This window comes from Nycticebus coucang, chromosome 18, assembly GCF_027406575.1.
Source record: "Nycticebus coucang isolate mNycCou1 chromosome 18, mNycCou1.pri, whole genome shotgun sequence".
NCBI lineage: Eukaryota > Metazoa > Chordata > Mammalia > Primates > Lorisidae > Nycticebus > Nycticebus coucang.
This window is the reverse complement of record NC_069797.1, coordinates 75454451-75476935: the sequence shown is the minus strand read 5'-3', so window position 1 is coordinate 75476935 and position 22485 is coordinate 75454451. Positions and strand designations below refer to the sequence as shown.

At 53.6% G+C, this 22485-nt stretch overlaps 1 protein-coding gene across 5 annotated transcripts in view; it reads right to left on the bottom strand.

Moving 5' to 3' along the window:
• Nucleotides 1-2151: 2151 nt before the first annotated feature.
• The window catches only part of MGAT5B (alpha-1,6-mannosylglycoprotein 6-beta-N-acetylglucosaminyltransferase B), a 70733-nt gene continuing 50399 nt past the window's right edge, over nt 2152-22485 (bottom strand). For 3 of the 5 annotated variants that reach the window (XM_053570032.1, XM_053570033.1, XM_053570036.1), the window contains 8 exons: nt 18250-18386; nt 12890-13045; nt 11896-12042; nt 11598-11714; nt 6178-6252; nt 4279-4535; nt 3661-3821; nt 2152-3571 (listed from right to left, as the gene is read on the bottom strand). In XM_053570032.1, the coding sequence (XP_053426007.1) occupies nt 3276-3571; nt 3661-3821; nt 4279-4535; nt 6178-6252; nt 11598-11714; nt 11896-12042; nt 12890-13045; nt 18250-18386 (1346 nt within the window). In that variant the 3' untranslated portion in view covers nt 2152-3275. Of the gene's footprint in view, nt 3822-4278; nt 4536-6177; nt 6253-11597; nt 11715-11895; nt 12043-12889; nt 13046-18249; nt 18387-22485 lie in introns of all 5 variants that reach the window. The other 2 variants (XM_053570035.1, XM_053570034.1) reach the window with 2 other exon arrangements.

The following is a 22485-nucleotide window of genomic DNA, read 5'->3' as shown; positions in this document are numbered from 1 at the left end:
ACGCTATCTGGCCATGAAAATATATGCAGGAAACATGACTACATATTTCTAAGTGAAAGACACCCATCTGAAAAGGCTATGTACTGTGTGATTCCAACTATAGGACATCCTGGAAAAGGTAAAACTATGGCCGGAGTGCTAAGATAGTGGGTGTCCAGGACTGGGGGCACGACGAACAGGCAGTGCAAACACTCTGTGTGGTATTGTAATGGCGGAGGTGTGTCATTAAACTGTCCAAACATAGGCTCTGGGACTCCGAGGTGAACTCCGACGTAAACCACAGACTTTGGGTGATAACGACAGGCCAGGGTAGGTCCCAGGTTGTAATGAGACACCCGTGTTCCTTTGCATAAACATTCTGTGTCTGGTGGGGGGATGCTAATGGTGGGGGAGGGGCATGTGGAAAATCCTGTACCTTACGGTCAATTTTGCTGTGAACATAAACCACTCCAAAGGGGTGGTGCCTGTGGTGGTGGGTTCAAACCTGGCCCCGACCAAAAACAGCAAAAAAATAAAAAATAAATTCCTTAAAAAAAAGAAAAAGAATTAAAAAAAAAAAAAACCACTCCAAAGAATAAAGCCTGTTTTCTTTTTATTTTTAAAGCAGGCTCAGTGCCTAAAAGAAGGCCTTGGCCAGTTTCCGAGCCTGGCCCCCTCCTGCTGGATATGGCCACGGGAAATATTTTGTTGAGCTCATCTTGTCTCAGCCTCCTTGGGCAGACAGCACAGCAGAGAGGGACTGGGACCTGGGGTCTCTCTCCACCTGTGTGCTGTGGGTGGTCTTTCTGCACGCAATGAGGACTTCTGACTGCCAGCAACTTTGATCTCTGTAGGCAGATCAGGTTGTCTGAGGTGTCTCAGGTGGCGTTACCTGCTAGGACAGAAGAGAACGCCGATGGTGGCTGTTACCTGTGAACTTCATCAATTGAAAGTAGGTGGCACCTGGTTATTCACACTCTCGTGTTCGAAGCACCCACAGGGATGAGGGTTAGGCCCTCAGACTGAGCGGTGCTCCAAGTGTGGGCCCTGGTCAGCGGCAGCAGCTCCAAGAGCTTATTAAAGACTCACAGTCCGGCCCCAGCCCAGACCTCCTGAAAGCCTGGGGTGGGGCCAGCAGCCTGCGTTTTACAAAGTGCAGGATCAGGGGATTCCGGTGCCTGCCAGAATTCAAGGAACAATGGACAGGGTTCATTGCTCTCAGCACTGTTGTCACTTTGGGCCGGATCAATCCATGTCATTGGGGCCACCCTGCATATTGCAAGGTGTTGACTGGCGTCCCTGGACTCTACCCACTAGATGCCTGTTGCCTGCCACCCCTCCCGCCAAGTCATGACAATCAAAAATGTCCTGGACAGGGCTAGTTGTTCTGGAGGTATCAAAATTACCCCCCACTCCCTTTAGAGAACCTTGGCTAGAAGGCGGCTCTGACAGCGTCACCCCAAACATGGGGTCACACAAAGCCAGGAGCACAGACGCGCAGGGGCCCATGTGGGGCTTCACTCTGTCAGGTCAATTGCTCCTCACAGGAAACGACCCCAATTTCAAGGAAAATCCCACCTCCCTGCTTACAAGCTGTGTGACCTTGGGCAAGTTACTTAAACTCTCTGTGCCTCGCCCACTGTAAAATGGAAATATAATAGCACCAGCTTGACAGGACCACAAATGACCTCTCTGCTCAGGCCCATTAGTGCAGCGCAGGGTGTAAACACGAGCTCAGTTCAAGTCTCCTCCTCACAATCCGGCCTAGCTGCTTCTCAGGATGGATTTGGGTTCTCTGACCTTACACCGCTGCAGCCTGCCGGCCGCCCGCAAAGACCAACTAGAGATGAACACAGTGGGGCACGACTCTGTTTGTCAGGGTCCCTGGAGTCACAGCACCGAGGCAGCCAGGAGATGATCACGGTCTCTGGCACCAGCAGGGACTTCCTTAGGGTAGCCTGAAGCAGATATGTGTGTGTGGCTTCCCTTACAGGTCCCTACCCAGGGCAACTCTCCAGGAGGTGGGGAGGGCACAGCTCTGCCCACCCCCATGCCTGTCAGCTCTGAGCAACAGGGAACAGAACGTGGGGACTCCAGATCTCTGCCCCCACCCTGGGCGAGCCCTGCATGTCCCAGGAAAAGACAAGAAACAGCACCGCTCCTCTTCTGCATCTCACATCCCAATAAAATATTTATTATCTCAAGAAATAAATTTTTAAAAAAGAGAGAGAAAAGAGTGTCTCTATTGCTTTCCCCCACAGGTCAGTCCTTGGGAACCATCCAGTTTCTTGCAGTCCTGGCTTCCTGCAGCCTCGGGGGCAGCCTGGGCTGGTGGGCTCTTCACGGGGAGTGTCTAACCTTCAGCCCCACCCTGGGACCCGGCCCCCTCCACTAACTCTTGGGTTCTGGGGCTGCCTCCCTGGGAGGGTGGAGGAATAGGCCTGGGTTGGTGGGGGGGATGCCTGGAGAGGGGGCGGATTATACAATTGGGGGGTGGCAGTGTTCTGAAGCCTGACCTGAGGGTCAGGCAGGGCTCTGGGCATGGGCCAGAGGGGAGGGGCACCCTGGGGACGGGCAGGCATGCCACACAGAGACAGACAGGTGGATCTGGAAGTGGACTGAGGCTGGAGGAAGCCAGAACATGAGCGCAGCGTCAAAGGGGTAGGGGGTGCCTGGGGCTAGTGGCATGCCATGGGCTTGTCCCAAACCCTTATCTGCAGAAGATGCTGGGGGTGGGGGCGCCTGCGGGGATGAAGGTGGAGGACTGGTGCAGGAAGGACACCCTCGCCAGGGTGTCCAGAGCCTGTTCTCAGAGGCTGGGGTGGAAACCCGCCCCTCGAAAACAAATCCAGGGTCTGGAATCACAGGTCACACCAGGATGGGTTTTGGGAGAATCCCAAAGTGAAGAGAATTGGAACAAGCAGGAGACAGAAACAATTCAACCAGGATCAGGGTGGTTCCCCATCCCTAACGGTGGTCCCCAAGTGCAGAGGGAAGGTGGGGGAGTCGGGAAATTGGGAGGGTGAGAGATCAGGGATGGTGGAGCTGAGAGGCAGCACGGGCAGGGGTCCTTGGCCTTGCCTTCCCCCAGGCCCTGCCCCTCTGTCTACACCCCAGCAACTGCAGAGGGACAAGGCCAATCCTGTGTGCATGTGGCTTCCCTCACAGGTTCCTGCCCAGGGCAAGTGAGGCCCAGGCTTACTCTCCGGGAGGTCAGGAGGGCCTTTCCTTAGAGCCTTCCAGGAACATGAGGCAGCAGCCCCTCTCCCTCCCTGTCTCTTGTAAATCAGGAGGCCCTACCCAGGGCCCTTTGTCCATCTGTTCCAGATCTGGCCTTTCACAAAACAAGGGACCTCTGACCACCTGCTCCAGGGCCAAAGGGACCCTCTGTCCAGAACAACATCTGCTTGGCCGTGTTGTTGCCACAAGTTCCCAGGATGGGAGCGAGGAGCCTGCCTGGGGGTCCCAGGAGCGCAGGGGTCATACTGACCGCCTCCGGCCGCTGTACATGGCTCTCTCCACCTGCTTCCTGGCCCGGGGAAGTTGCGGGGAGGGCGAATGGCTGGAGCCTGGAATCTGCTGGTGCTTTCTCCTGTGGCTGGGAGGCTCAGTGTGAGTGCCTAGCAAGGTGGCAGATGTGGCCTCACAGACAGCCCTGGCACAAGGCCACCTGGCCCTTACGGAAGTCGCGGCAGGGGCAGAGCCGACGGTACTTGGTACTGGAGCCAGCGCAGCTGAAAAGCAGAGGCTCCTTCTGCAGGTAGCACTCCTGGCCGGGCTGGGCGAAGGCCGGGTACAGGTGGTTCATCTCCGACTCAGTGCTGTCACAGGGCACCTGCAGCCTGGTGGGCACCACCCCGTGTCAAGGCTTGGGCCAAAAGGCACTACTTACTCCTCCCTCCCCAGCCTACACCCAGCCCGTACAGGGAAGGAGATGGGTTACAGCTCCCAATCCCACCTGCTGTCTAGGGAGACTTGGTGAGGAGGAGAGAGGCCTGGCCTGGTGGGGCGGGGATCCCAGGCTGACCCAGCAGGAGGAACAGCAGGAGGGGCCTGGCCTGGTGGCCTTCACGGTCTGGGCTAGAGCATGTCCAAACGCTGGACAAGGCAGGAGTGGAAGGAGGTGGTTTGGGGCCTTGCCAAGAGTGTGGCAGCTGCGACCTGGATCCACCTGGAGGTCCCTTCTGGTTCCTTCCTGACTCATTGGAGAGCAGTAAATCCCCCCACCGCTGGCAGGGCCGTGGGCCAGGGCTCCAGGAGTGAGGGCCAGGTGGGTGAGTGGGCAGGGGTGGCACTCACTTGAGGAAGGCGTCCCGGCCATTGAGGAAGGGGAAGAAGGCCGGCTCACAGATGAGTCCATGGTCTAGGCAGGCGTCGGTGCAGGCCCTTCCAGGGGCAGCCAGCCAGGCCCGCAGGGAGTGTGCCGGGGGCCAGGCCCCAGGGGCCAAGCTGGCATTTCGGGCCCACTCAAGGTGGGTGGCATTGGGGGCCAGGACGAAGGGGCTCTTTGGGGCATTATTGCCTGGCAGGGCGAGGCCTGGGGCTGCACAGAAGTCCTGTGGGAGGAGGAGCAGAGTGGTGTTAGGGAGGGGACACAGAGCACAGATGCCCCTGGAGATGCCCACGGGCATGGCCCTGCAGCGCCAGTGAGAGCCTCCACTGGTGGGTGCTTACTGACTGCAGGCAGCCTCTCATGCCTTGTTTATTTATTCCTCACAAGAGTCCCACCAAATGTGAGCTCGCCTGCCTCTGGGTATTTTTCCAGGGAGGAATGGAGGCTTCTGTCAAGGAACCCGCCCAAGGCCCCCGAGGCTGGATGGCAGAGGCAGAATTTGGATTCAGGCGGATCCCGCTGCTGTCCGCCCCACTTCCCTGCTTGGTGTCCAGCTGGGGCCCACTGTCCCACCCTGACGCTCTCCTTGCAGGAACAGCTCCGGAGGCTGTGGGGCCCCACAAACACTTTTCTGCCCACCTCATGAAGGATGTCCCCACAGATGCTGGGAGCCAAGAGTCCTGGGTTCTAGTCTTGGCCCTGGCCCCTCACTCTGCAGCCCAGTCTGCCCTCCTGGGAACCTCCGCTTTCCTGCTCACAATGTGGCAGGGCAGAACCAGACTCTCTCAGCCCCTAACATCCGCGGAGCCAGGAGCAGGGTACAAAGGGAGGCCGTGTAGCATCTGTAGAAATGTCTAGTAGCTACAAGGCAACCTGCCCCAGGGCCCTGAGCCCAAGGCTCCCTTCCGGGCAGCCCACTGGAGACCTGACAGGTGTGCTTTGCCAGGGCCATCTGTGACCCTCATGACAGCTCAGGTCCACTGGGCATAAAGAAGGGTCCAGGACTCCCTGGGAACAGAGCAGGCAGTTCTCCTGCCTCCCCCACCTGCCCACAACTTTCAGACACTTTAATCCCCCACCTAGGGGAAGAAGGGAGTGTAGCCTCTGAGCCACCTGCCTGTCCGGACACTCACACAGGGTTGGGGTGGCCGAGCTTTCGCAGCAGTGCCCCCACCCTGTTTCTCAGGGCAGAGATCTAACCCCCCACTCCAGTCCACCAACTCATCTTGGGGGAAGGGGAAGGGAGTCTTCTGTTTTTCCCACTTAATCAAGTCACTAAATTGTAAGCAGGTTTTTATTTTCTATTTATTTATTTATTTTTTTGTAGAGACAGAGTCTCACTGTACCGCACTCGGGTAGAGTGCCATGACGTCATACGGCTCATAGCAACCTCCAACTCCTGGGCTTAGGCGATTCTCCTGCCTCAGCCTCCCTAGTAGCTGGGACTACAGGCGCCCGCCACAACGCCCAGCTATTTTTTTGTTGCAGTTTGGTCGGGGCCGGGTTTGAACCCGCCACCCTCGGCATATGGAGCCGGCACCCTACTCACTGAGCCACAGGTGCCACCCTGTAAGCAGGTTTTTAAAAGAACAAAACATGTTTGTGCTACAGTGTTGGGGTCTCTAAAGCTGGGGCAGGGGCGCCTCAAGCTGAGCAGCCCCAGCAGCCCTGCTGTCCCTTGCTGACTCTCAGATCTGCTCGCTGCAGCCCTCGGGGAGCTTTGAGAGAGGATCCTGGGCAGCCCAGACAACAGAGTGGAGAGGGGATAGTTGGATGGGCACAGCACCAGGTCAGACAGTGAAGCCAGCTCAGCCTCCTCCTTGGGCCTGCTGGGTTTGGGGTGGTAACCCCAAAGGCTCACCTACCTGGTGCTGGATGTAGGTGTGGATTCGCTCCAGCATTCCCTCACAGGTGTACTCGTAGGGCAGGTAGGGGTCTACCTGTGGGAGAGATGGTAGACACTAGGGAAGTCGGCCCCCATCCACCTGGCCTTCCACTCAGCCCAGAGGCCCTATTCCCTGGCATGCCCTCAGGTGGCCTCCAGAGACTTGGGCTCAGGACCTCTGAGGTCCAGCCTCACCTATCCCTGCCCCCCAAGTACCCCCTACCCATGCCCCCCACATCCCAACTTCACTGAGCACAGAGCTTAGCGCTCTCCCCGTCCCGGGCTCTGATACCTGCTCTCCCTGTACTGCCCCCGACATCTCCTCCTCCAGGGAGCCTCACCCTACTCCTGTTCCAGGACCAGGGAACCCCATGCTCCTCTCCCCACAGAATGGTTGTGTGTTGTCATTTCCTGTTCACTCCTGGCCTCGCTCATGAGCTTATGGGTCCCTGGAGGGTGGGGATGTAGTTTCTTCACCACTGAATCTCAGTGTCCGGAATAATGCCTGGCATACAGTAGGCACTCAGAAAATAGTTGTGGAAATTCCCCAGCTCTGCCTGTATTCTGCCCAAGACACAGAATGGTTATGAAAAGGAACACAGGCATCTCCCAGTTGAATGGAACAACATTGTAAAGGGCCCTGCCCAGGCACTGACCACCTCATAGTCACACAGCGACCCACCGGGGTAGGTGCACAGAGCGGCTGGGGGCAGAGAAGCAAGGGGAATAGAGAGAAGAGGTGACACTCCACCCCTCCCTTCCTGTTCCATTAACCCTCTCAGGCCAGCAGAGTCACCGGGGGGAAACCACTGACCTGTGGGGGCAGGAGGCGAGGTCAGAACACAGGATGACCCATCCTTCCTCAGACAAAGGTCTGTTTTAGCTTTCAGCTTCCTCATCTCAACACACCTGGTGGCACTTCTCCTGGCCCAGCCCATCTTCTTGTGGTACCATTTCCTGCAGCCACTCTAGAACCCCCTGTCCAGCCCAGGCGGTGAGCTCTAACAAGTCTGCTCAAGCTCGCAGCCACCTCCTCTCTTCCTCGGCCAGGGATGGGTCCAGTTGGGCCACATTGAGTCCCGCTTCCTATGGACCTCACTCCTCTGGAGGCCTATCTCAGGCCCTCTGGCCAAGGGGACATCCTGGACCTCAAGAGTCCCAGGGAAGTAGCAGGTGCTGACCCTCGTACAGGTAGCTGGTCCTGGCCAGCTAGACTGATTTGGGGCACTGACCTGGTCCCAGAACTGACTTTGCCCAGTACTGTGAGTGGGTATTCTCCATGCTGGAGCAGTCATGGCCTCTCAGAGAGTCCCCAGGTTCTCCCTCCAGCCACCATGAACATCCCACCTTGTGACACAGCCTGTCCCATCCTGCTCTCACAGGCCTGTCCCAACCTGCTTTCACACCTGCACCTGTTATTCTGAGCGGGACCCTGGCAGCCAAGTGGCAGCCCCCCCCAGCCACTTCCCCAGTCACATAGGACAGAGTCCAGGGACCCCCTGAGCCCCCACACACCTCTGGGGGTCTCATGGGGACAAGGCTTCAAACCCAGGCTATAAATAAAGCCCCCAGAGAAGAGACTTTCCCCTCTAGATCTTGTTCCCGTACTCCATGACAGCGTGTCTCTGAGTTGTACCCCTTGTGCATGTGAAGCCCTTGTCACAAGGTAACTCAAAGTCCCGTGGAGGGGATCAGTCCCAGGCTGCCTGCCATGGACCTCCTGCTGGGGGAGTCAGCCTGCCTGGCCTGGAAACTACCCCGTTCAGTCTAATTACAGGTGTGCGTGGTAATCAGTCTCGACAGAATGACAGGTGCGGTGCTAGCAGCCTGAGGAAATGACAGTGGGGAAGGTATGGTGGGGGCAGGCATCGGCATCACCTTGAGTGGCCTTGATCTGGATGGAGAGGTGCCACAGGCACACCCTCGGATGTCCAGAGATGGCAGGAGGGACACCCACTCCTGATCCTTCCCAGCTGTTGGGCTGGGGGCCGGGCTGGGCTGGGGGTCCTAAGCCTCTCTCTTCTCACCTTTCTCCTTCTCCTTATACAAGATCACGTGACCCACATGGTTCTCAGCCTCCACTAGCTGTCCTTAAATCTCTTTTAAAATAGGAGGGCGGCACCTGTGGCTCAAAGGAGTAGGGCACTGGCCCCATATGCCGGAGGCGGCAGGATCAAACCCAGCCCCGGCCAAAAAAAAAAAAAAAATAGGATTATTAGAATTACCCAGTGTTAGTTTAAAATGCAGATTTCCAGGCAAAACCCAGTCCTGTTAAATCAGAAGATGGAGGATGGGCCCGGGAATCTGCACTGAAGCATCTCCCAGGTGAATTCTTGGGCTCACAGATTGTTTAAGCCACTCTGAGCTAAAAGGGGCTAAACTGGGAGATGGGGCCCACAGAAGGGAGGGGTCTGAAGGCAGAAACACTCGAGCTCAGCTTGGTTCCATGATCCTTCTGTTCTTGTTTTTTTCTGAGACAGAGCCTCAAGCTGTCTCCCTGGGTAGAGTGCCGTGGCATCACAGCTCATAGCAACCTCCAACTCCTGGGCTCAAGCGATTCTCCTGCCTCCACCTCCCAAGTAGCTGGGACTACAGGCGCCTGCCACAACACCTGGCTATTTTTTGGTTGCAGCCATTGTTGTTTGGTGGGCCCAGGCTGGATTCGAACCTGCCAGCTCAGGTGTATGTGGCTGGTGCCTTTGCTGCTTGAGCCACAGGCGTGGAGCCTGTTACTGTTATTTTTTAATTAACTAATTAACACAGTTAAACAGATGTTTGTGTTAAAAAAAAAAAAAAGGGAAAACAATGAAAAGGAAGTTTCCTCCCACTCCAAACACTCAGCCCCTCCCCCCAGGGCAGCCACTGTTACCAGTTTCTTTTTTCTTTTTTTTTTTTTGTGGTTTTTGGCCAGGGCTGGGTTTGAACCCACCACCTCTGGCATATGGGACCAGCACCCTACTCCTTGAGCCACAGGCGCCGCCCTGTTACCAGTTTCTGTGTCTCTAATCAGAAATAGCAGAGACTGAGCACCTTCCCTTACACAGTCCTCTGCCCTGCCCTTTCTGGTCTGCTCAGGGCAACACATGTCTCCTGGTGTCTCTTTTCTCACAGGGCCTGTGTCTTGCTTGTTCAGCTTCACATGTGTCTCCAGCCCTGCACCTGGCCCTGAGCATGACATGCGCCTTGGAGGATCAGAGGCTCAGATGGGAAGATCAGGGGATTGGATGGAGCATCAGATGTAAGGATCGGAGGAGGATGGGAGGATCTTTGCAAAGAAGGGGAGGGATGAACACAGAGGCGGGAGTGGAGGAATGGGAAAGAGGAGGCAGAGCAGAGTGAGGGGCCTGCCTGGGCCCTGTCCCCACCCTAGTGTGTTACTGGTGGGTTTCCCAGGCAGCATTCACCTAGGATGCAGAGTGGCTGGGGTTAGTCAGCCTCTAGCAGTGAAACTGACCAGAGTTAACCCGGCTGGCTTTTCTTCCCTTGCACCTAGGCACCTCCAGAGGCTTCTTTCCCTGCCCGGATATTTCTGGCCCCATGTTCGCCTGAAAACCAGTAACAATCTGGCCCTTGACCTAGGCTAAGGGGCCAAGTTCCTATTTACCTTTGCTCTACAAGGTCTTGCAAGAACTTATGCCCTCAACTCAGGTGAGACAACGCTGGGGGGACAGCTCCCCTTCCACTCTCCATCCACACCAATGTCCAGGCCAGTGCTTCACTAGAGCCCAACATTACAAGGCAAAGTCAAACTGTCCCTGGCTGCCACTGCAGTGTCATCTCCCGTGACTGTCCACCTCAGGACTGTCTCTGGCCTGCTCAGTCCCTGCAAGGGGCATGCCAACAGTGCCAGAGCTGACATCCCTTGGCACAGGCCTCAGCCACGGCTGGGTGGGGAGGGCAGCTCTGGGGTGGGAACTACCCCAGTATGGCGGTAAGCTCTGCCTGCCAGATGACATGCCTGCCTCACTTGGTCTCTCCAGCACCCTCCTTCCCAGGGTCATTTCCCAAATAAACTACTTGTGCTAAAATCCTGGTCTTTAGGTCATCTCCTGGAGGAATCCAATCCCAGACAGTCCTGACCTTGAGGAACGTACAGTGAAGGAGGTGGTTTGGTCAAACCAATGCTTAAGGAGACAGCTGAGACACTCCCCCATTGCCCAAGCTGCCACTGTGCAGGACACCAGGCCAGGGCTATGTGTGTTACAACTAAAGACGAACATTGTGACCCAGCGACATTCTTCTTAGCACTTTCACTGAAAAAATACCCAGACCCTGAGGAGGGAAGGATGAGGTTGTTTCTGTCAGGAGAGGAACAGAGGGAGGGACTTTCTGGGACCACTTCCAAGGAGGTAGGCTAAGGCTTGGTGTCCTGATGCAGGGAATCCAGGCAGGTGGTGTTTTAACATGCAACCGTGCCTCAGACTCAGGACAGCCAGGCAGGGCTCTGGGCCTAAGGCCCTGCAGAGGATCTATCCCCGCCAGCCTCTGTTCCAGAGTTCTTCGAGGGACACAGGGCTCAGCATTGCCTCTTCTTTGGACCTGGCTCTCATGTCACTTGCAACAGCCACTGCTGCAACCCAGGGTCTGCTACTGACCCACAAGGTCACCCCAAGCAGCACACCCTCTCAGGGGACAGTCCTGAATGTAGTGTGGGGCAGGAAAGGAGATGGGATTTGGGGTCCAAGAGGATTATGGAGAGAAAGTGCTTTTCACCAGGTCTAACTCCTTCCCAGAAAGAAAGTACCAGCTTTACACAAGGTGCAGTCAAAAGCCACCAAGGTGCCCACCAGGGATGTGAGCCTTTCAAACACAAGCCTTTCCTCACTCCCACCCAGCCCACACCCGGTTAGCTGCTGCACTGACCCTCACACCCTTGCTGAAGACTCAAAGTGCTCTACCCCCTTGCTTCTCAAAGTGTGGCCCCAGGGCCAGCACCATTGGCACTACCCCAGACCTCTAGAAATGCAAGAGCTTAGCTAAATCAGAACCTACATTGTAACAAGATCCCCAGACCACCTGGATGCGCTGCTGAAAGGCTGTAGACCCATCCCGGAAGCAGAGGTCAAAGAATTTCCACATACTCATTCTGAAAACATTTATTTAGTACCTGGCTCTCCAAGGTGTTTAATAAATGATTCCAGATCCAGGGCTGTCGTGTAAGGTTGTACAGGTTGCTCACTGCACAAAGGCCTTCCTTGCACCTGCACACCTGAGTTGATGAGTGGGGGCTCCCTTGCCCCTCTTCAGTCCACGTGCTCTGGCTCAGAGCTATGTCTTACCAGGGAAGGGGTGGATGCCTTTGCTAACCCCAGCCCACAAGTCTGGGCACCATTTTCTGATCATAATGAAGACCTGCAGAAGGGGCCGGGGGTGGACCTGACTGGACGTGACTGGTCTCACCTGAGTTCTCATGATGGCCTTGATGGCTGCTTCAAACTCCTCTGAGTTGTTGTAGTCGACAGTCCACACATGGGGCTTGCCAATGAAATTCTCTGCGTAGGGATGCTGGGAGAAGACCTAGCCAGGGTACAGAGAGAGGTGGCTTCTCCATGCGTCGCCCAGGTCAGCATGAAGGCAACTCCCCGTGCATTCACCTCATCTCTCCCTCTACCCCATATCTCGGCCCCCTCCTCCGGGAATTGTGGGGGGGCTCTCTCCTATACCCTCTCGATCTAGGACCAGGGTTCTTCCGGCTCACCTCTCTGGATGTGGGCTTGCCCCGGAAGAACTCATGGTTGAGAGAACTGTGGGGCGGGCTGAAGCGGGACTGCAGGAAGACGCAGCCGTTTGCGATGGCCTCCAGAGGTGCAGGGCCCTCGTAGGGGAAGCCAAACCCTATGAAGAGCTGAAAAAGTCAAGGGGGCACAGCAATCAGGGGAGGCTGGGTCACCATAGCACAGGAGCCCCAGGACACCGGAGACAAGGTTAGGAGTTAGCACAGGTGGCAGCTGGGCCAATAAAGATAGCCCAGTCCATCTTGTGCCATGGGCAGGCGCCTCTCTGGGCCTTGGTTTTCCCATTTGTGAAATAAGGGGTCTGACTAGATATTACTGATGGCCTCTTCTTGCTCTGCCACGCTATGATTGTGGGAAAGAGAAGAGTGACGGTTTCAAGTCTAGAAGGCTGAAGACCCACACCCACAACAAACCTCAAAGAACCTCTGTGCACTCATCCTAAAAACATTTATTCATCACTTAACTTGTGCTGTGAGTGCTCAGAGGACTGGCCCCTGAAAGGAGGTTAATAAATTATTCTGAACTTAGGGCTGTAATGTGAGGCTGTTCAGGTTGTTCACTGTGCAAAGGTATTTCCCGCACCATCCCCAACATGTACACACATATCCAAAAGGCCTCAGGAATGAAGCCTTGATGAGATAAGGAGTGGGCTTGGAAGCTGGCCGGAGACCCTCCAGACTTAGCTGATATTTCCGGGCCTGGCAGCATGGGGTTACACCCACTGTGCCAGTTGCTGCCCAGAAGTTTAATACCTCAGGGACTCCCAGGAACAGTCAGGACCAGTGGAACTATAGCCAGAACTCTTCCCTCAGTCTCAACAGCTCTGAAAGCTAGTTCTGGCCCCATCAGGGTGGGCTGGTACTTAAAGGGGAGCAGTGGGCAGCCCAACATCCCTACCCCATCACTGACTGTAGTTCCGCCAGCCCTGCCCAGGTCCCTTCCACCAAAGGGGCTCACCTTGGCCTTGCGCAGCAGCTGCTGGAACTCGGGCTGTGGCAGGAGCCCGTGGTTCTTCACAAAGGCCGGGACCTCGGGGGGCCGCTGGCTCTCATAGTACACAGTGCCGTGGATTTCCATGTACTTGCTCAGGATGCCCAGAAACTTCTCCTTGCCCTGGGGGAAGAGGAGGCAGAGATGGGAGGCAGAGTCAGCAGAGGACGACCGCTGGGGCTGGATGTCAGAAGATGTGGGGCTGGTCTCAGGTTGGCCATTGACTAACTAGCTAGGGCAAGGGCCCTCCTCTCTGGCCCTCCAGTTCTTCACCTGTGGGTTGCGGAGATCAGACAAGAGCAAGCACGTCAGGATAACTGTCAGCCCTGGGACTGTTTTCTTTCTATAGGAACCCCAACATTTAAACGGGCCCAAGAAGAGCCATTTGGCCTCCCCAAACCCCTAATGACCTCTGAGTACCTCTGAAGAATTGTGGAGCTCTCTGGAGCCCAGATCATCCTCCCATCCATATATCCCTCCACGCACCTGCCCATCCATTCATCCATCCCCCCATCTCATCCATTCCTCCTTCCACCCAAAGAGGGGGAACCCTGATGGAAACTCAGATTTTGGTTGGAACTCAGAGGAATTAAACCCTGGGGAAAGGGTGGAACAGAACTAGGCCAGCTATTTGCAGGACATGAATTCATATTAAATCATCTCAGCCACAATATTGATTAAGGTAATCCAGGATTGCTAGAGCCCTCAGCTACAAGCAAGGAGTAAAAGTAAATTCTTTCTGGAAGAATATAGTTATCTCCTTGACCTCAAATTATTTCTATATGCATTTTCCAGAACTCAGAAAAAAAAAAATTAACCAATGAAATCCCAGTCAAGGCTTCACCTGTACTCAGTTGGTGGGGTGCCAGCCACATACACCTAGGCTGGCAGGTTCGAACCTGGCCTGGGCCTGCTAAACAACAATGACAACTCTGCAGCAAAAAAATAGCCGGGCTTTGGGCGGCTCCTGTGGCTCAACGGAGTAGGGCACCGGCCCCATATGCCGGAGGTGGCAGGTTCAAACCAAGCCCCGGCCAAAAACCGCAAAAAAGAAAAAAAAATAGCCGGGCTTTGTTGTGGGCACCTGTAGTCCCAGCTCCTTGGGAGGCGGAGGCAAGAGAATCGCTCAAGCCCAAGAGTTTGAGGTTGCTGTGAGCTGTGACGCCATGGCACTCTACCAAGGACGACATAGTGAGACTCTGTCTCAAAAAAAAAGAAAGAAAGAAAGAAAGAAAAGAAAAGAAATTGCACTCAAGACCCTGGCAGGTTTTTCGATTTTTTTTTTTGGCTGGGGCTAGGTTTGAACCTGCCACCTCCGGCTGGCATATGGGGCCGGTGCCCTACTCCGTTGAGCCACACGTGCTGCCCAGGTTTTTTGATTTTTGGTTTTTTTTTTAAGAAATTGACAAGCAAAGAAAAAAAATAAAGAAATTGACAAAGTGACTCTAAAACTCATTTGGAAATGCAAAGAACTAGAAAACAACTTTGAAAAGGAAGAGCAAAGCTAACAGATTTATAGTACCTGATTTCAAGACTTATTATAAAGCTACAATAATCAAGACAGCGTGGTATTGACATCAAGATAGACAAATAGATGGATGGGACAGAATAGAGTCCAGAGATAGACCTACAAGCGTACGGTCAATTGATTCTTGATAGAGGTGCAAAAAAATTTCAGTAGAGGAAGAACAGTCTTTTCAACAAATGGTCAAGGGAGCTGGGCACGGTTGCTCATGCCTGTAATCCTAGCACTCTGGGAGGCCAAGGTAGATGGATTACTTGAGCTCATGAGTTCGAGACCAGCCTGAGCAAAACCAAGACCCCATCTCTGCTAAAAATAGAAAAACTGAGTCAAGAGGATCGTTTGAGCCCAGGAGTTGGAGGTTGCTGTGAGCTGTGATGCCACAACACCCAGGGCGACAGCTTGAGACTCTGTCTAAAAAAAAAAAAAAAATGGTCATGAAACATTGAATATCCATATGCAAATAAAAAAAGAAAAGCAAGCTCTTCAATCTATAGTTCCTATTATACGTAAAAGTTAATTCAACATTGATCGTAGACTTAAATGTAAAACCTACAACCATAAAACTTACATGAGAAAACATAAGAGAAAAACCTTTGTGACCTTGGGTTAGACGGAGATTGCTTAGATACAACACCAAAAGCGTAATCCACAAAAGAGAACACTGGACTTCGTTAAGATTAAGAACTTTTGCTCTTTGGAAGGCACTGTTAAGAGAAAGACAAGCCACTGACAGTGAGAAAATATTTGGAAAGCATATATTTGATAAGACTTGTATCCAGACTATATAAAGAACTCTAACAACTCATAGGAAGAAAATAACCCAGTTTTTAAAATATGCCCAATTTTTGAAAAGACATTTCACCAAAAAAAGATCCATGGAAAGATAAGCGTAGGCACACAAAAATATCTTCAACATCGTTAGTCATTAGGAACATGCAAATTTGAACTACAGAAAGATACCATTCCATGCCTGCTAGGACAGCTAAAAATTTTTTTTTTTTTTTGTAGAGACAGAGTCTCACTGTACCGCCCTCCGGTAGAGTGCCGTGGTGTCACACGGCTCACAGCAACCTCTAACTCTTGGGCTTACGCCATTCTCTTGCCTCAGCCTCCCGAGTAGCTGGGACTACAGGCGCCCGCCACAGAGCCCGGCTATTTTTTTGTTGCAGTTTGGCCGGGGCCGGGTTTGAACCCACCACCCTCGGTACATGGGGCCGGCGCCCTTACTCACTGAGCCACAGGCGCCGCCCATGGACAGCTAAAATTTAAAAGATTGACCACCCCATGTGCTGATGAGCTGGTGAAGACAAACTGTCACACACTGAGGGTAGGGCTCTAAGATGGTATGAACACTTTTCTTGAAAAGTTAAACATACTTCCACACGACCCGGCCATTCTATTCCTAGGCATTTACCAAGAGAAATGAAAGCATGTTTGTACAAAAATTAGAATGTGAACCTAAAAAGCAAGTCAAGACTCCCTGAGCTGCAATTCAAACCTGGGCTGTGACGGGGGACCTGAACCTGCCTGTCCCTCCCCACTCCCTTCCCTCTATCCCTCACTCCCAAGCCCTGCAACTATACTCTAATGAAACAGAGGCTGTGCTTTCTGGGGAACCTAGAATAAGATAGGCCTGCTTAGCACAAAAGTCAACAAAAACCTCGCCCTGCTTCCGTGGCTGCTTCTCTCCTTAAAGATGATAAATAAATGACCTTTTGTCCTCCCTCCTCCGCCTCTCTGCCACCTGGTTCCCTGAACTCTGGAAGGCATCTGTCCCACGATACTTCTCTCATTTTTTACTTCTCTCATTTTTCTCTTCATCCAGCCGCCTCTGACTTTCTTAGGTTACAAACACCAGAGCCAAGTTATCTTTTCCTGGAAGCAGCTTCTTTGAGGTCTCTTGCTGAACAGAGTTGCTTGGGGCTATCACAGAGCTTCCTGAGCTAGAGATAAAACCTTTCTCTTCCCAGGCCTCATAACCTCTCCTCCCCTGGTGGAAGTTTCTTAACAGGTTTCTGGTAAAGGCAAACACCACGTGTTCCATTACCCTTGAACCCTGCCCTCTTCCCCCAGTGCACAGGGCTTCCTGGGCCTCCCTGGTGACCGTCAAGATCAGCATCAGTGTCACCTCCCAGCCCCTCCCTGCACCCTGGGGTGAGCTCTGATGTCTCAGCAAAGGTCTTGGACCTTTTTTCCTGCCTCCAAGACTTCTCTGCTGCTCTGTAAGAATGCAGAAAGAACTGGGGAGCTGTGCAGAGTCGGGGCCCTGCAGCCCGCTGTGCCTTGGCTGCCCAGTTGTAGAATGGGTGTGATGACATGTGGTCCCTGCCCCACGGTGGGAAGGTTAGATGAGAAGTGTGCCTGGTATGGAGCACAACGCCCTGCACGTGGCAGGCAGGTGAGCACAGCAGCCTCCTGGGCCATGGCAGCACAGACAGTGACATGTCCCCCAGCCTTTCTTCACTCCTTTTTCCTCGGTCAAGGAACTGGAACAGAGCTGGGCATAGCTGAGCTGAGCTGCCTGGAATAGAGCCACTTCCAAGTGCCCCTGGAAATTGGGCAGGGCGGCTTGACTGAGACGAACAGGAGGCAGCGTGGGTGAGAAAATGGCCCACAATGCTGTGCCCAGCACTGCCCTTCCCTTCTCCTTGCTGGCTGGAATGCAGACATAGTGACTTCAGTGCTTGTGGCCATCTTGAACTTTGTGGCCAGACTGGATACAAACTGACCTTGGTGGGTCAACAGGGTGAGACAGGCCCAAGGAGCACCACACCAGCTCTGGACTGACCGCCTCAAAACTTTGCAAACAGGAAAAAATATATATATATATATATTTTGACCTTGTTGAAATCGCTATTATTTTGAGCTTTCCTGGGACAGCCAGACCTAACGCTAACCAACGCAGTTGCAAGAATTGTCAGCTATGATGAAAGAATTATTCAGCTACGATGATCACGCAACAGAGGCAGTCGGATACGCTTCCCACAACCAGCATCTTTATTAGGACCCTGACCTCATGCCACCTGCCTCATGTCAATGACCTGTCCTACTCTGGTCCTGTCCACTCCTACAACCTACCCTGTGGCCATGCAAAGTGGGACTTTGACCTCCAAGGTCCTGCCTACCACCCACAGAGGGACCCAGGGAAGACTGTGCCTTCGACCCTGCTGTCCCCACCACCCTCTTCTCCACCTGGGTTCATCCACAGGAGCCAGAAACCCCATAGAGCCCAAAGTCAGGGGACCATGGCCAGGGGAGCCCCCACTGAGGACGGAGGTAGGGGAGCAGGAGGTCAGGCAGGACTCAACGAACACTTTCCATACCTGGAGCTGTCTCGTCCCCAAGGAGAGCACAGGGAACAGAGGAGAGAGAGCAGGTTAGTGACCAGTTAGCAGCCAAAACCCCACACAGGTGGCTCTTCTCAGGGCCCCCCAACCCTGAGGGTGGGCTCTAACCTCTGAGCCCCTCCTGCTTCTCTGCCTCTCACCCCACAGAGTCCCCATGTTTGGCCAAGCCTCCTTCCTGGGCTGGCATTGTTTACTGATGGTTCCTGGGGAGGCCGGAGGGTTTATCACAATGCTCGATTAAGTAATCACTTGAGTTTATTGCAAAGAGTATGGGGGTGGGGGTGGAGAACCAGCTGTCAGCTCCCAGGCTGGGAGTCTTTAAATGGAAGGTAGGGACCTCTTCCCAGAACTCCTAGTGGAAGACATTTCCCACCTCTGTTGCTGGGGACTGTCGAGGGAGCCACATGTTGGAAGCACCAGTGCCAGGGCGGGCAGCAGCAGCAGGCGGCAGCCACGCTCACCTTCCAGATACTCGCCTCCTTGCCGTACACCACGGCCATGTTGCTGGCCTTGCCGCCTTTGACGAGCTGCTTCTCCGTCTCATTGAGCTCCTCGGACACAAAGCCCATGAAGGAGTTGTCCGGGGTGTGAGCTGCAGCCCGACGGGGAGGAAGGGAAGGGGGTTACCAGACAGCCAGGGACACACCCCGGGTCTCCCTTGAGTGGGTGGGGAAGGGGGTGTGAGGTGGCAGTCTGGAGGAGAGAGAGTGTCCTTTCTCAGAGACTGTCACAAAGCTTGGAGTAGAAGGAAACCCAAGAGATCATCTATCCGCAGCTCCTTTTCAGCTGACAAAGTTGAGGCTTCTGCCCTCCTCAGGGCCCCTGGGCCCCAAGCTTCGGCTGCACCTGCGTCTCCTTTTGTCTGGCCCTCCACAGGTACCTGTCAGCCGAGTGCATCACCCAGGCAGAGGAATTTTTTTCCATCTTCTCCATCCAAACCCTGGCCCAGGCCACCATCTCCTCTCACCTGGGGCAGGACGGCAGCTGCCTCCCCTCCCCGTGGCTCTCTCCTGAGTGATCCTTTCTAATCTACATCTTACCAGATCCCTCCCTGCACAAAACCCCCCCAAGCCAAGTCCCTACAACAACCTCCAGGCCCTGCCCCCATTTTCCACCCACCTCCCCACCCAGACCCTGCTCTCCATGCAGGGCTGCGTTCAGCGGCCTGGAGAGGTCTCTCCCAACCCGGCCACTTGCTGTCCCCTTACTTGCTTTATTTTTTTGTCATGGCACTCACTGACCAGACCTTAAATTATATATTTATTTGTTCATTTATACTTGTCAGAACATGAGCCCCCGAGGGCAGGTGCTTTGTTCTGTCCACTTCTGTGACCTCTGCTCCTGATGCAGAGCCTAGGCTGGCTGAGTGAAGGTGTGGACAGGACATCTTTCCTCACACCTCCCAGCTCCTGCCCCTGCTGTTTCCTCTGCCTGGACTGCCTTCCTGCCTCTTCTTGGAAAAGAAAATCCTAGTTGGCCTTCCGGACTCTACTCATACATCGACTCCCAGAAGCTTCTGCTGGGGTCCCCATCACAGTGGCCAAGTCTCTGTTAGAGCATCTAACAGAGCATTATAGATGCTCCCAGAGCATCTGCAGCAGCCCAGTCTCTGTTAGAGCACCTGAGGTCTCCATCTGCAGTGGCTAGGTCTCCGTTAGAGCACCTGAGGTCTCCATCTGCAGCAGCCCAGTCTCCGTTAGAGCACCTGAGGTCTCCATCTGCAGTGGCTAGGTCTCCGTTAGAGCACCTGAGGTCTCCATCTCCAGCAGCCCAGTCTCTGTTAGAGCACCTGAGGTCTCCATCTGCAGCGGCTAGGTCTCCGTTAGAGCACCTGAGGTCTCCATCTGCAGCAGCCCAGTCTCCGTTAGAGCACCTGAGGTCTCCATCTGCAGTGGCTAGGTCTCCGTTAGAGCACCTGAGGTCTCCATCTGCAGCAGCCCAGTCTCCGTTAGAGCACCTGAGGTCTCCATCTGCAGCGGCTAGGTCTCCGTTAGAGCACCTGAGGTCTCCATCTGCAGCAGCCCAGTCTCGGTTAGAGCACCTGGGGTCTGTTAGAATATGGAGCACCCTGGGAATTCCTCACTGTCTCCCTCCCTCATTCGCCCCTGCAACCCTACACACCCGGGCCAGGGAATGGTTTTATCTTCTGCTCTAATTCCCTGGCTATGCTTAGAGCACCGTGACCAATTAGCTATCTGCCAGGGAGGGCTGGAGGGCAGCCTGAGAGCCGTCCATTTTCAGGGTATAGGACCTCTCTGTTCTGTGTACTAGGACCTTGAATAAAACATTTATTGAATCCAATTATATTTAATCTACCTTCCTGCGTGGAAGAGGCCATGATGAGAGAGGACATGGGTGGCAGCTGAAAATCCTTTGAGTCCCCAGAACAGTCCTAATTCCTGATACCCTATTTCTTCATTTCAGATGCACATTTTCTACATTTTTAATATCTCCCCAATTCGGATGTATGTTTTAATCAAAGGCATAGATTTAACATAGTATTCTACCCACACCTCAAGGCCTACAAAAAGTTATAATGTATATCTGGTGCTTCTTAGAAGAGAGAATGGTTTCCTGTCCAAGTGGCCCCCAGAGCTCACAGATTCTTGGATCTGCAAATCTGACCACCATATGCCCAGAACAAAGCGATCTCTGCTCTAGAGCTTCAGGGAGCCTAAAGCGGGGCCCCAGAGTTCTTTCTGTGAGTGATCAGGGTGGGACAGCTCTCCTGTCCCAGGAGGCTCTGCCCAAGCTGGGGAGAGGCCCAGGAGAGGCAGCAGACACCCCCACCCCCATTCTCTCTCCCTCCACTCTGGCTCCTTCTGGGGCTGCCCCAGGCCTCCCCCTATTTGCTCTGAAGAATCTTTCACTCAACTGCCCTTAATTCCAGCAACCCCACTAGAAGGGATAGATTTAGAACACAATTAGCTAAGCCAGTGGGAGGGGGACAGGGAAGTATTGCAACCATTAAAATAACAGAGACCATTAAGTAAAGAGTTCCTGGGGGCAGAGCCAGGGTAAGGCCTAGGAGGCAGGGAGGCGGCAGCCGGAGGTGAACTCACTGGGGAAATCAGCCTAGATGGAAACAAGGGGGCTTTGTGTCATTAAAACCATCCAGCCCCTTCCCCTTTCTTTTGGCCCACTCTTTCTTCCATTTATACAACCAATTGACATTTTCCAAGGCCCTAGGGTGGCTCCAGAGAGATTAAGATAAATTAGTTAGTGGCCCCTTTTTGAGTAGTTCAAAATCTATCAGGAGAAAGAAATGTATAAGCAAATAGCTCTTCAATATGAAACTATAAAAATTCGGGTGAAGAGGCTACACCTTCCACCTAGAATAGGAGATGAGGGAATCAGTGAAAGAGAGAAGATGTTTGATTTGGGGGTTTTGGAGGATGAGTAGGAGTTTGCCAGGTCTGGAACTCACAACCAGTGGGCTTCACTCTGGACAGTTCTCATTCTCTGTGTAGATTACTGCAGAAAGCTTTTAACACATTTTCTACTTCCCCCTCCTCTACTACCATCCCTATGGCCAGCTGCGATCTGCCAGGATAATATGCCTCAATGAAAATTCTTCTCTATAACATTCTCCAGCTCAAGAACTTACAGTGAGTCTCAAACATAAACTCAGCCTTTTACCAGCCTCATACCTGACTGCTTCCCTGCTAAGCGAGCTAATTACCTAAGACTCTCAGCTCTGTAGCTTTTACTCTCGTGAAGCCAGAAGCATCCCCTTCGTTTCTATCTCCCCACCCTTTCCTTTTCCACCAGTAATCTGCTCCTTGTGTCCACCCTATTACACTGCTCTTCTCTTGGGAGCATAGTGAGCATTTCATGTAACCTTGAAAAGGGCCCCCAGAGCTGTGTGACCTAAGGTGAGTGTGCTACCTCTCTGGGCCTCCGTTTTCTCAACTGGACCATGTGGACTCCAGGCACTTCCCACCTTCCCAACCTTCTGGAATTTAATCAAGCCATACTTATTTATTCAAAAATCACATTTGCTCCTAATAACAACTCAGAACCTGGAGAATAAGAAAAAAAGAACACTCTAAGCACCCCAAAGAGACACGTGAATTTGACGGGCTAAATAAAGATCGTATACTTTACTCATCAGCGAGTCCCTCAGGATGTTGCCCAGAACCTATTTTGCTCTTAATTTAGATGCGATCCTAACAAGGGTGCTTTTCGGGCTTGCTGGCCCAGAGCCTTCAAAGAGCCACACGCAGGATGCTGCTGGAGGCAGATGGACTGAGGGACAATTAAAAGTGACAGCTGAGGGCCTCCAACAAGGAGAGAAAGAGCCAGTTAAATAGTCACAAGGAGCAGACACAGCTCTGCACCTCTGCTGGCCTGAGGGCAGGCCCATGAGATAAAAGTCGGCTCTGATCCACCCCCTGCCTCCAGCCCTCCAGCCCCTAAGTTCCACGGAGGGCTCCTGCCCAGCAACAGCCTCAGCCCGCCATCCACAGTGCTGGAGCTTAGTGAGGCTCTTGCATTTCCAGAATTTCCTGCTTGGTTCCACATCCATCCTCACTTGGAAAAGCCTGCTTGCCTATTCCTCGGCCACCTCGAGAAGGCCACCGAATCCCCTTTGTTCTGGAGCTGCGCACGTAGCAGCTTTCCTGGCAGGCGAAGGCCGTGTCCTCTGGTGTTGGGCAGGTCACCCTGCCAAGGACACCCTCTCCATGCTT